The 13,029-nt window shown below is 40.3% G+C and overlaps 1 protein-coding gene across 3 annotated transcripts in view; it reads left to right on the top strand.

Annotated features, from left to right (window-relative positions):
• PTPRQ (protein tyrosine phosphatase receptor type Q) overlaps positions 1-13,029 on the top strand; it is a 110,375-nt gene that overhangs the window by 40,577 nt on the left and 56,769 nt on the right. For all 3 annotated transcript variants that reach the window (XM_080971307.1, XM_080971306.1, XM_080971305.1), the window contains exons 26-35: positions 275-421; positions 2,054-2,226; positions 4,115-4,325; positions 5,484-5,609; positions 5,697-5,876; positions 6,645-6,752; positions 7,528-7,809; positions 8,872-9,054; positions 9,625-9,726; positions 11,412-11,532. In XM_080971307.1, coding sequence (XP_080827433.1) covers positions 275-421; positions 2,054-2,226; positions 4,115-4,325; positions 5,484-5,609; positions 5,697-5,876; positions 6,645-6,752; positions 7,528-7,809; positions 8,872-9,054; positions 9,625-9,726; positions 11,412-11,532 — 1,633 coding nt within the window. The remainder of the gene's footprint in view (positions 1-274; positions 422-2,053; positions 2,227-4,114; positions 4,326-5,483; positions 5,610-5,696; positions 5,877-6,644; positions 6,753-7,527; positions 7,810-8,871; positions 9,055-9,624; positions 9,727-11,411; positions 11,533-13,029) is intronic.

The raw sequence follows: 13,029 nt of genomic DNA, 5'->3' as shown, positions 1-13,029 counted from the left end.
AATTTGCTGCAGGAAATAGTGAGCAGAAAGCAGCTTTTCTATTTTGGCTTAATGAACAGGGTTCATTTGCACTGCAGTTAGCTTTTAACCCAATCTCACCAGAGCTTATTAAAACAGTGCTCATGAAAACTCAGCCCATATTTGACATAAACTAGCTACTAAACATTAATTGCCTGTTGCAGTTGCTATTCAATGTAACAACAGTGACCAAGTCAGTAGAAAAGGTCGGGGTTTTTTTACCTTTATTTGTTTTAAACTTACTTCTTTATTTCAGGCCATATTTTGGATAATAGTACAAAAGACCTCAAGTTTACTTTTACTAATCTAATACCATTCACAACCTATGATGCTTTTGTCGCTGCTGAGACAAGTGCCGGGGTGGGGCCAAAGTCAAACCTAACTGTTTTCACTCCTGCAGGAGGTAAGTTGTATGCTTGATAACAAACTACATCATATTATCGATATATTCTATTTTGTCTTGTTCTTTGGAAAGCCAGTGTTTTTAAATGTGGTCTGTGAAAAACATGTATGAAATGTTTGGAAGTGTCCTAGTAACTGTTACATACTTTCTACAATCGTTTAGTATAAATAAGTATGGCTACCACAATATTTTCTGTCAGGGTTCGAGTCTCTTTAGCAGCTTCATGACTGGCAGAAACTCTGCCTTTCCCTCTATGGGGAGAGGAGGAGGAAAGGTACCGTTTGCATTTCTGCCTCTCATGCAGCTGTTAAAGGAATAAACACCCATCTCCCCCACACTCCAACAAGTAGGATAAAAGAGGGATCCATCATACATATGCGCAGAGTAGTTCTGCTGAAATACAAGAGGCTGATCAGTATTGGCATTCTGCCGGATCTTGAAAACACACCGGTTTAAACAAGCATTTTCCTGACCCGAACCTCATTTTTTAATTCTTTTAATTGCCGTTTAGAATGTTGGTCAATATGTACTGACTCTTTGGTACACATTGTTATACTTGAAGCAGCTACATGTGTTTGTTCTACTAGGAATCTTGAAAAATACAAAACATAAAGCGGTTTGAGGATTATGTACAGGAGTAAATTAAATGGAAACTGACACCAGTACATAAATGGTATATTCTCTGCCTCCCCACCAATCCCTCAACAGCAACCACCCTGCTCTTTCACTTAATTTGCTTACTGCTTTTGAAGTCAGGCTAGACTTTAAAAATTGCTGCCCGAAACTCCCCCACCTGTATTATCCCTTGTAGGCACCCGTGTTTACATCTTATGAATGAAAATCGTCTTTCATTCACAGCAGCTGTTTGACCATTAGATGGCAGTAAGTGGTTACAGTAAATAGTAAATTGGAATTTCATAGTTTTGCTCAGTGAAGAGACTGGCTTTACTTCTACAGCTTATTTAAGGTAGCATCATTTTATACAACATTTACAATCAAGCTCTACTTTCATAGGCATAATTCCCATTAGGTCTGTAAGAGGTCCCTAAAGCTCTTTGTGGGATCAGTTTCAATTGTTGCAGCCGAGGATGTGGACAGAACACTTGTGGCAGTGGCAATGAAGCCACTGTTGACTGGAGGGTCCAAACCAAATATTTGGTAGCCAGTTCTTAGACAGTAGTGCACTTATCTCAATTCAACAGGGTGTTATGCCCATTGCCTTGAAAGAAGCAGTGATGTTGCCCCTCTTGAAGAGGTCCTTCTTGGATCCAGAAGTTTTAGGAAATTACTGACCAGACTCTAATATAACTAATATGCACCAAATCTCAGTGCTCTCTAGGTAAGTTGCAGGGTACTTGTGTAACTGTAGCTTTTGTCTACACAACTCTGTGCACCATTGCAGGCACACACATTCAGGGTGCCATGGTCCAGATTTAAACTCTGACAATATTATTAGGCAGTGTTCATATTTTAATAGTCATCCAATACATTATATTTTAATATTAGACTCCACATCTTTGCACAAAGGATATTTTATGATACTTAAAAGTTTATCTGACATAACCAATTAATGATTTGATACAAACAGAATAATTAAAGTGTTTCATTTTCATTATATTCCTTATTTTCCAGTTCCAGGACCTGTATTTGATTTGCATATGGCAGAGGTATCTGCAACCTTTGTTCGAATTGGTTGGAAGAAGCCACAGCAACCAAATGGAATCATCACTCAGTACAGAGTAAAAGTTTCACTTGAGGACACAAGGGAAACTCTTGAAGATACAATTCTAAAAGAAAAAATCAAGGTGCTTTAACTTACTGATTTGCTACTTACTGATTTTCTGTGCATTCACTTTATTATGTATAATTATTCCCAATTCTTATGTACGACTTGGAAATTAGAGTTTTAGCCAGAAACAAGCACTTGTCCCGGGTGCATAAGGCACACTGCATAGCGGTGGGGATTGCCAGTGATAAATAAGACACAGGATGGGATAAATCAGGCCACAACTTTATGGATTACAGATGTAAAATGGTTTGGCAAAGGCACTGGGTAAGTATTTGTCCTCAACCAGCTTGCTTGCTGGTTTAACCTGGGATGGGTTGACCCCTTGACATGGTTAAAGAGTGACATTCCTGCCAGTGCCGCCTCTCAGAAGGGGTGCTATGGCCCATCGGCTTCTGTGTGGGATCCCATTCAGCAATATCCCTTCCAGGACCCTTTTAAAGGGGTAAAGGTAAAGGTAAAAGACCCCTGACTATTAGGTCCAGTCGTGACGCTCATCTCGCTGTATCGGCCGAGGGAGCCGGCGTACAGCTTCCGGGTCATGTGGCCAGCATGACTAAGCCACTTCTGGCGAACCAGAGCAGCACACGGAAACGCCGTTTACCTTCCCGCCGGAGTGGTACCTATTTATTTACTTGCACTTCATGCTTTCGAACTGCTAGGTTGTCAGGAGCAGGGACTGAGCAACGGGAGCTCACCCCATCGCAGGGATTCGAACTGCTGACCTTCTGATCAACAAGCCCTAGGCTCTGTGGTTTAACCCACAGCGCCACCCACGTCCCACATTTAAAGGGGTATCCTCATGTTAAAAGATACCACCCAGTGCCTTATCTGCCAAAGTTGTGATGTTTGCTATGAGGCAGGCGAAAACCTGCAGACAAGCCAATTAGTCTGCAGGAAAAAATTCCTCACACTGGCCCCAAATACAGCTACTGGGTATTCCATAGCAATGTCTTAATCTGTCCAGTCCTCTCACCTTTGCTTTGAACCACACACATGCAAAATGAAGAAGGTGCAACAGGGGGTGATTCAGTGGTGATCGGCTCCACATGGGCAAGAGGCTGGGCACCAGCCACTGCACCCTTTCAAAGGGGGAAGGTGATCCAAGCTACCACCAAGCTTCCACTTGACCCCCAGGCGTTCACCTGATTGGCTGGAAGAGAAGGTCTCATGCCCCTCTCCAGCTGTGTGGGATGCCTCTCTCTGTCCCCATACTTCTAGCTCGCCTGGGCAGCAAGTCCACTCACCCCTCTTGGTGTGGCGGCATTGCGGGATGGCAGAGGCTTCACTGGGGCCCCAACGTGGGAACTGGAACTGCCCTTCCTGGCAGAAGCCCCCGTCGCCTATCAGGAACCGGATTCTTGGCTGCATCTTGTTTTGGCAAATGGGGATGTGGGCTGTACCAGGGGGCGGAGCTGACAGAGTGGGTAGCTTCCCTCAGATCCGCCCCTTGTCCATTTAAGCAGCCCACACCTGGGCCACTACCTGTTCGTTCCCTCACTGGTTGTATTCTCTGCTTCCCCCTCCAAATCCTGGGGTATCCTGTTAAATGGATCTGGGGGAGTGGCCATTTCTGTGTGCCCAGGCGGGGCCAGGGCCAAAGGCACTCCCCCAGATGGAGATCTCTGTGGGGGGTCACCTTATTTGATGTAAGTCTTAAGAACCCCCGCCTGGATTGACCACACGTCACTTCTAGCTGGCAGGCCAGAAGTATTTAGAATGTCCCATGCCCAAGCCGAACCTCTTTCATCTGTATTCAATAAAGTTGTGGCCTGTTTTAGCCCCCAACCAGTCTTGTTGGTCTCTTATTTATATGGGTTGGGGTATGGAGAGCCCAACGCCTGGTCCTGCAAATGGTGGTGCAGTGAGCTGCTATTTTTCAAACTTCCTTGTTTTTCATTTTTTAGGATTTTATTGAAGCTTTGGATCCAGACGTTTTAAATGAGAACACAGCACCATCTTTCACGTGGAGTGAAGTGGAAACAGTCACTGGTTCATATGAAGGTTCAGCTGAGATGTTTCCAACAGTGCACAACTTTTCTCCAGTAATATTTACGAGCATGTCTGAGGATAATTTGCCTATTTTGAATAGAGCTGCAGAACTACATCCAGATTCTGGTAAGTTTCTAAGTCCCTCTCCCCCCCCCCCCATATACCTCCCTCATTGTTCAAAAGGCTGCTGTCACATATATGATCCTTAGCACAGAGACCAACCAAATTATTAATGGGTCATTTACTGAAGTCAAATTCCAGCCCCCTCCTGGAGCAAATGCAGAATGCCACACAAGCAGAGAGTACTAGCATCTTGTCACCCAGTTGACCTTCCACCGAGAGAAAGAAGATGCCAGAGCCGTTGAAGAAGCTGCATAGACAATCAGTTATTTCAGTTGCCAAGGCAGGTGTGATTGGAGGAGATTAACATATCTCCATGTCCCATGTGGACGTTAATTTTTCCAGGAGCTTTTGACTGATAGGTTTTCAAATGCCACTGAGGGTAAATAGGTCAAAAAGTTACAACTCGGCTACATGGGAGCAGCAAACAGGTGGAGATGACCCTGTGACACAATGGTGTCATTAGCACACTCTCTTGCACAGCATTATCAATGGGGTATTTTTCTTGACTAAGTATGGATATTTATGACCCATTTAACAAGGGTTGGCTGGCGGATACAGGCTTAAAATACCTCTCTGAATTTTTCAAGTGAAGGCATTCAACAAGACAGAAGGCCGCATTCTGATTTTCTTTACATCCCTTTGAAAGTAAAGTGTGAATGAAGCTGAGGCTGGAAAGTTCATTTTTAGAAATACGGTAGTCATTCAGTCTTTATATTATCATTACTGATTTTCACTGTTCAAAAATACATTTTCCATTTTCATTATACAGTAATAGGAATAACTAACTCTCTCCCTTTTTTAACCTATGTGTATACTACAAGAATGGAGACATTCCAAGGCCACAATCCTATACATATTTAACTGGAAGTAAATCTCATCGACGTCAGTAAGACTTACTTCAGAGTAAATATACATAGCATTGTCCTATGTGACTCCCATTTTTCAGTCTAGTTCAATTCAGGATTAATTTCTAACCTCTGTCTATGACTGTCCTCTATTCCATCTCTATTCCAACATTGGTTTTTGCTTAATGGGGTAAATTTACTTAATTTGTGTTGGTGTTTAAGATTTAATATAATGGTAACAATAGTTTTCTTTTCCTTTATGTACCGTATATACAAAATGTATTGAAAACATTTCCTGATACCATCAACCTTTCAGCTGAGCAGCTGTCCTATCTTGTAAATGGACTCCAGCCTTTCACTAAATATGCAATTGAGGTGTCTGCTTTTACCGTTATTGGAGAAGGACCACCAGCTCTTCTCATTGCTAGGACAAGTGAACAAGGTAAAATATTATTGCTGACATAATTTCATGCTGGCAGTACTTAATTTTCTCCACACTTCTAACTCATGGATTGTTTTTGTTCTGCAGTTCCAAGCTCAGTCGAAAATATCAATTATAAAAATATTAGTTCGTCCTCAGTTTTGCTTTATTGGGATATACCAATAAACCCCAATGGAAAGATCACACATTACACAGTTTATGCAATGGAGCTGGATACACATAGAGCTTTTCACATGACTACGTCAAATAACAGCATCTTGATTACAGGTAAGAGTAGCTTTTAAATAATTGCTGTAGTAGCTATCAAAGCTATGTTGGTATAGAATCTAGATTTAACTTTTCTATACAGTGGTACCTTGGGTTACATATGCTTCAGATTACATACACTTCAGGTTACAGACTCCGCTAACCCAGAAATATTACCTCAGGTTAAGAACTTTGCTTCAGGATGAGAAGAAAAATTGTGCGGCCGTGGCGCGGCAGCAGCAGGAGGCCCCATTAGCTAAAGTGGTGCTTCAGGTTAAGAACAGTTTCAGGTTAAGAACAGACCTCCGGAAGGAATTAAGTACGTAACCAGAGGTACCACTGTATTTCTGCATCTCTACGTATATTCAACAGGCTTTAATAAACCAAAATGCTTTTAAAGAACTGACAATATTTGCAGGTACTGCTTTGCACATCTTCACCTTGGATAAATGCTGAATAAAGGATTCTTTAATCTCGCTTTAGATTCTTCTACTTTTGTGTTATTTAGTAATACAAATGGTCTTAGATTGTATTTTCATTCTAGTGGTTCTTTCTCTCTCTCTCTCTCTCTTTCTCGCGCGCGCACACACACAAAATATTATCAACAACTAGTGGAAAACAGAATTTAGAAAAATAAAACCATAAAGATAATGTGACAGAATCCAATGCCAGGGTCCCCACCCCCTTCTATAGTGAATCAGAACTGTATGAATTGGTTAATTTCAATAGTGCACACCCAATATACCAGTGTCTTGTGCTTGCAGTGTTTTTTCTTCTTATTCCTTCTAGGTTTGAGAAAGTATACAAATTATAAAATGAGAGTAGCGGCTTCCACAACTATAGGGGAAAGTGCTCTGTCTGAAGACAATGATATTTTTGTGAGAACACCTGAGGATGGTAAGCATATTGGTCATGTTGATTTTATAATTTTTTTATGTCATTGCTGATTAATCCATCTTGTGCAGTCTACCTAGTGGAAGTTAATAAATCTGTGTTTCTGAGGATCCCCCTGGACTTCCTTGTGTCCTTCACTAAATTTGGTTTTTTTCCTAACTAAAACAGGACAGCAACATTTCCTGCTTTGATTTTACGTGATAGAAATCTACTTCTAAATTAGAGAAGCACCAGCTGACTAGGTTTTGTATAGAAATGTGAAGGCTCCCCCCCAAAAAAACTAGGAAAATTGAGGAGAGGGAAACCACCACTTCATTTTTCTGTGTCCCCCCCCCCCCCGAGACCATCACATCTCTAGTTCTATATTTCAGTGCCAATATGCCCAAACAGTTACATATTTAAAACATATATAGTGTTTTTATTTTGCATTAAAATTAACTGGTAATGTTGGCAGAAATTGCATAGTTCTTTGGATATTCAAAAGCTGGGAATGAGTCATTCTTTGAAAAGATTACCCTTCACTATACTTTTAAGTTACATTTTGACTCATAATTCCATGATTGATGAGAAGGTGCCTAGCTATCTTACCTATAATTGATGTTACAGTGACAGCATAACTATGGGGAGAAGAAAAATGTTGCTTCAATCAGTTCCTGGTCTTACTGTAACTTCTAGTTGTTCTTAAAGAAACTGAATTGATGTAGACAGATGTTTAATATGTGTGTGTATGGGGGGGGGGGACTCCAAGTGACTTTCTTTTATGTTTTCTAAACTAAAGAACCAGGTTCACCACCCCAACATGTCGAGATATTAGAAGTGACTGCCACAGAAATAAGTTTAAGATGGTCACCACCTGAGAAGCCTAATGGGATTATAACTCATTATGAAGTCATGTATGATGATGCTAGTGCTTTAATTCTGAGAAACACAACAGCAACAAATCTTCTTTTAAATGGCTTGAAACCATATACTCTGTACAATATTTCTGTAAGGGCATTCACCCGCCTTGGGCATGGGAATCAGTCATCTCCCCTGTTATCTGTAAGAACGGCTGATACCGGTAAGTGCAGGATTTTGGAATACTGTTTTATCTCTGTGGCTTCCATTTTAAGCATCATTAAACTCCAGTGGATTTTCTTGCAGATAAGCATCTTAGGGATTTGGGCATGAACCTGATATATCATGGTAGCACATGTATTCGGTTTCACATCTGGTATATTCTAATGTAGGGGATCACCCTGCTATCCGTGTGCTAAGTATCAGATGGGACAGGGGACAGGAAGAAAATATGCTTTTCTCCATCCCACCAGCCCAGAGTAACAAGCCAGATAGGTGGGCAGAAGTCATAAGAAATGACAATTCCTTGAATCTTGACCAGAAATACGCTGCTAAGCATGTTAAAGAGTATTGATAACAATTAAGAAAATACCAACAATTCATCATCTGCCTGCAGCCAGCAAGTCTTCCTGAAAGTTAGCCCAGGAAGAGAGGAGTGTCAGTCAAAACTGGGGGCAAACTCCTTTGCTTTTATGCAGTGGAGTTTTCTAGCATCCTGCCCTCACTAGTTGTCTCCCAATAGCCTTTCTTGAGAATTGGGAATACTCAAGAAAAGCTTGGGATATACCAAGCTGGACTGCCATAGTACAAGGGAACTGGAGAAAAATCAGTTGGAGACAACTTCTGCCCAGTTGAAAAGAACTAAGCAAATACATTCATTACAAGGCAAATTAGACTAACAAGTGCTGATTATGAATAAAGACCTTCACACTCCTATCTGATATAATTTGGTTTGAAATAATATACTCTGTCTGAAAAAAATCATTTCCCTACTAGTGAACTAGGAATCTAACTAGATGATAAGAGACCCCATTGCGGTGTTTTTATACTAGATTTGAAGTTGCTAAGTGTAAAATTCTCCTTGGTTTTGTTTAAAAACTAAACTAAACTAAATCTGTACTAATAGGTCTGCAAGGATTACCAATTGGTTGGATAAAAGAGTGATGGTGGTTCTTGATGACTGGGATGGTTCACGCTTGAGTTTCAGTTGTTACTTCCTCAGTCATTATACACTTAATGATTATCTGAAATTTTAATAACTTTTCTCTGAATTCTTCCTTTTCAGTTCCTGAATTCCCACCACAAAACGTAACTTATAAGAATATCTCTTCTTCAGAGATAGAGCTATCATTTCTTCCACCATCTGTCCCGAATGGGATTATAGAGACATATACTGTATATCTCAGAGAGACTGATGGAACTGATGAAAGAACCATCAACACCACACATCTATCACTAACTATTTCAGGTGACTGTAATATAGCAGTTTGTGACTTTAAAATGATAGTGTCTTTGCTGGTTTATTTTGCTTAGTTCATACTATATAGTATATATTTAATAATATTGCATTAGAATTAGATTAACAATAAAAATGATAGATGTGTGTTGGGGGGAATATTGTGTTACAATCAATTTATCTGTGTTTACTATTTATTTTGTTTTGCCCTGATATTGGGGTGGGATAGAATCACATAAATATAAATTTAAAATACAACAATAAAATTTGAACAGGCAAAGGCAAGTTAATTAGTAGCCTGTAAAAGGCTTGTCAAAAAACAATTCAATAGTGTTTGTGTGCCACTGCAAAACGTTCTTTGAATGTTGTGACTTTTATTTGTTGTAAAATAACAAAATAGAAATGGTTAAACCTTTATTTATTTAAGGTTTTTTCTGATTGCGATATTGAACTTTGAGGGACTTCTCTAAAATATGTGAAAGTAACAGAAAAAGCTACATATAACACACAAATATATATGTATAAATGTGTATCTAAAATTTCAAACATATAAATATTATTAACAATTTATTATTTATTTAGGCTTAAAAATATATACAAGATATATTGTTGAGGTATCTTCAAGCACTGTAAAGGGTGAAGGTCCTCGCAGTGATCCTTTGCACATGTTGACTGATGAAGATGGTAAGCTTTCTGTCATTGTCTAATTACAGTGTTTTATGCAGTTGACATATTTAACATCAATTGGCTAAGCAGGACTGAAGGCACAGAATGTTGTACAAAAAAAATCCAATTGCTGGGGGCGGGGGGATGTTTGTGGACAAACTTCTGTGTGGTATGGAAAAACAGGCAGTTTTATGTTGGTATCTGTTAATTTCAAAAAATTCTCATATAGCCAAAATTCAGTTACATAGTAAAGAAAGCAGTACTGTATTATGACAAACAAACAAAAAATGTTTAGGGTGTTCTTTCTTGCAAGTACAGACTGTTCTGAACCTCAGACCACATGCACCACATATTTCTCACAGTTGTGATCATGTTTCCAATTTGCATGCATGATTACACTATGACCTGAAATTTCGGTACACTATGCTGTTTTGTGTGAGTTAAAATAAACACAATTAAATGTTAATATTTCTGTTTCTGATGAAGTGTTCCATCATCTGTTGTTGTTGCTGTTGTTGTTTCTTAACACATACTAAAACTTAAGATAGAATTGTTAAAGACCACTGGATGAGTTGAAATAGTTCAAATCGGATCAACCTTTGTTGTTGTTACTTTATACTGAATCAGACCAATGGGTCATGAACTGGCTAGGTGTTGGTCTTCTAAATCTGCGATAGAGATCTTTTCCAGTTCTACAAAACTCCTCTTTTTACAAAAAGTTTTGTTTGTAAGTTAAACACAAATAGGGCACTCATTTGCTGGAATAGGAACAGGATCACCCTTCTGTTATCTGGGCTAACCCTGCCTGTCCTCTCAAACATCTACATGTTGAATTTGGCTATCTCTAAAGCAGGCATGGCCAAACTTGGCCCTCCATCTGTTTTGGGACTACAATTCCTATCATCCCTGACCACTGGTCCTGTTAGCTAGAGTTCCTGCTCTAAAGGAACTCTTAGGCAGATGTTGGAGCGATGCTTATGTGATGTTGAGACTGGAACCGGCAACATGTCCCCATCCATACATAACACATGAATAGGACTTACAAGACCAGGACTAAGTGTGTGTGTGTGTGTGTGTGTGTGTGTGTGTGTGTGTGTGACATGCTGTGCCACTGAGCTACACCTATTCCCCCCCCCCCCCACATTGTTATATCGTCTTACTGTATAGTTTTACCACTGTCTTGATCAGGCTGAGTTTTAATTATCTTGAGTCTACATAACATATAAACCTTGTGACGCTTTTGCAATTTAATGGGGTTAATAAATAAACATGCTTCGTGCTGTTAACCATCCATCAGTAAGATGCTCAGCAGTTCCCCCACCCTTTGGAGCTAATATAATTATTTCTAGTTCAAAGGAACTATTTTACTGTAGTTTACATGCGTTCACAGCTATAAAGTTAATATTTCTATTACAAGGAAATAATTGCAGCAATGCACTTGGAACATAGGTGAATCACAGTGACACACCCATTGCTCTGTTTTCTCATGAAATACTGTTTTCTATTGAATTGCAGAAACAGATGTCTTAACAGCACCATGCAAAATCGTCCCTTATTATCTCACTGCAAAACAAAGACAAAACACCTCAAACCATATACCCTCCTTTAAACGCTAATTTATATGGATAAAATGCCATTTTAAGATTTTTTATTTATTTATCGCTGAAATTGTATTTAACATGATATTGTGTCCTCTCTTTAAGCTCCTAGCTCTCCTCCGCGATTGCTCACAGTAAAACAGTTGTCTGGTGTCATTGTGAAGTTGTCATGGCAACCACCACTGGAGCCAAATGGAATTATCCTCTATTACACAGTTTATGTCTGGTAAGATTTTTCTAGAGATAAATAAGAATCTGTCACCTACCAGAAATTTTAAGCTGTTTTTTTTAACTCATTACACTTGTTGATTATTATGCATTTGTTATGCATGAGTTCTGGCTCATCACTTTAAACAACTAGACCTTTATGAATTAAAGCTGAGGTTTCTGCAGCTTTTACACATTTTGCAGGCCAGTGCTCGCTAGATTCTTGAAGTAATTTTGGATGCCAGTTTTCAAAAAACAAGACGTTTTGGCCATCCAAGCTGCTATACTCCGTTCAACAATAGTGCAAGTGATGGTCATAGGTTGACATCAAAAGCAGCCTTACACTGAGCCAGACCAATAGTCCATATAGCCTAATAACATCTGCGTTGATTGGCAATGATGGGAAAAAAGGGTGTGTGTGTTGGAGAAACAAATATCTATATGCATTGCCATATAATCTCGTAAGTAGATGGCCCTTGTTTATTTGAATGTATTCCAGATTGAGACCATGGCATAGGGCAGACTTCCTCAACCTCGGCCCTCCAGATGTTTTGAGACTACAGTTCCCATCATCCCTGACCACTGGTCCTGCTAGCTAGGGGTCATGGCAGTTGCAGGCCAAAAACATCTGGAGGGCCGAGGTTGAGGAAGCCTGGCATAGGGAGATTAAACCCTTTCCCCTCACAGTGGTCACAATTCAGACCCTTCTCTGCCCCCGAACTACACACATTTGCTAGCTGCCCTAAAAGGAGAATTGCCAGTGTCAAATAGCAGCCACAAAAGATGGATAATCCACACCATATGTGTGATCAGCAGTGGCCAGAGGGATGAGGCAGTCACCCTGCTGACCCTGCTGCTTCTGTTGTTTATCTGGATAATGATAATAATAATTTTATTATTTATACCCTGCCCATCTGGCTGGGTTGCCCCAGCCACTATGTGTGGCTTCTAACACATCAAAACTTAATAAAACATCAAACATTAAAAACCTCCCTATGAGGTATGTACAGTTATTTATCTCCTTGATATCTTATGGGAGGGCATTCCACAAGGAGCACACAACTGCCGAGAAGGCCCTTTGCCTGGTTCCCTGTAACTTCTCTTCTTTCAGTGAGGGAACCGCCAGAAGGCCCTCGGAGCTGGACCTCAGTGTCTGGGCTGAACGATGGGGTTCAGCTCCTTCAGGTGTTTGGGGTGACGGCAAGGTTGGGGCTCAATGGATATTGTTGCAGGAATTCTGGATTGGCTCCACTGCAGAGCATTCCACACAATCCTGACTTCAACCTTGACCTTCCTCAGCCTTGTCCAGGAAAGCTGCAGCAATGGCACTTTTAGGGTGGTCGCTCAGCCCTACAACAGCTATTGACTGGTGGGGGCAAAAGGTTAAATTCCCTCTCCCTTCATGACAACGGTTCCAGTCTGGATCATCACCTGCCCTCTATCTCCCAGACAAAAATCAAACGGTGAACATCACTTCCTGTTCAAACTTCAGATGTGTTTGTGGACAACATCAGTG

This window comes from Podarcis pityusensis, assembly GCF_964106645.2.
Source record: "Podarcis pityusensis genome assembly, chromosome: 10".
In the NCBI taxonomy this organism is placed as follows: Eukaryota; Metazoa; Chordata; class Lepidosauria; order Squamata; family Lacertidae; genus Podarcis; species Podarcis pityusensis.
This window is presented reverse-complemented; position numbering and strand designations above follow the sequence as displayed.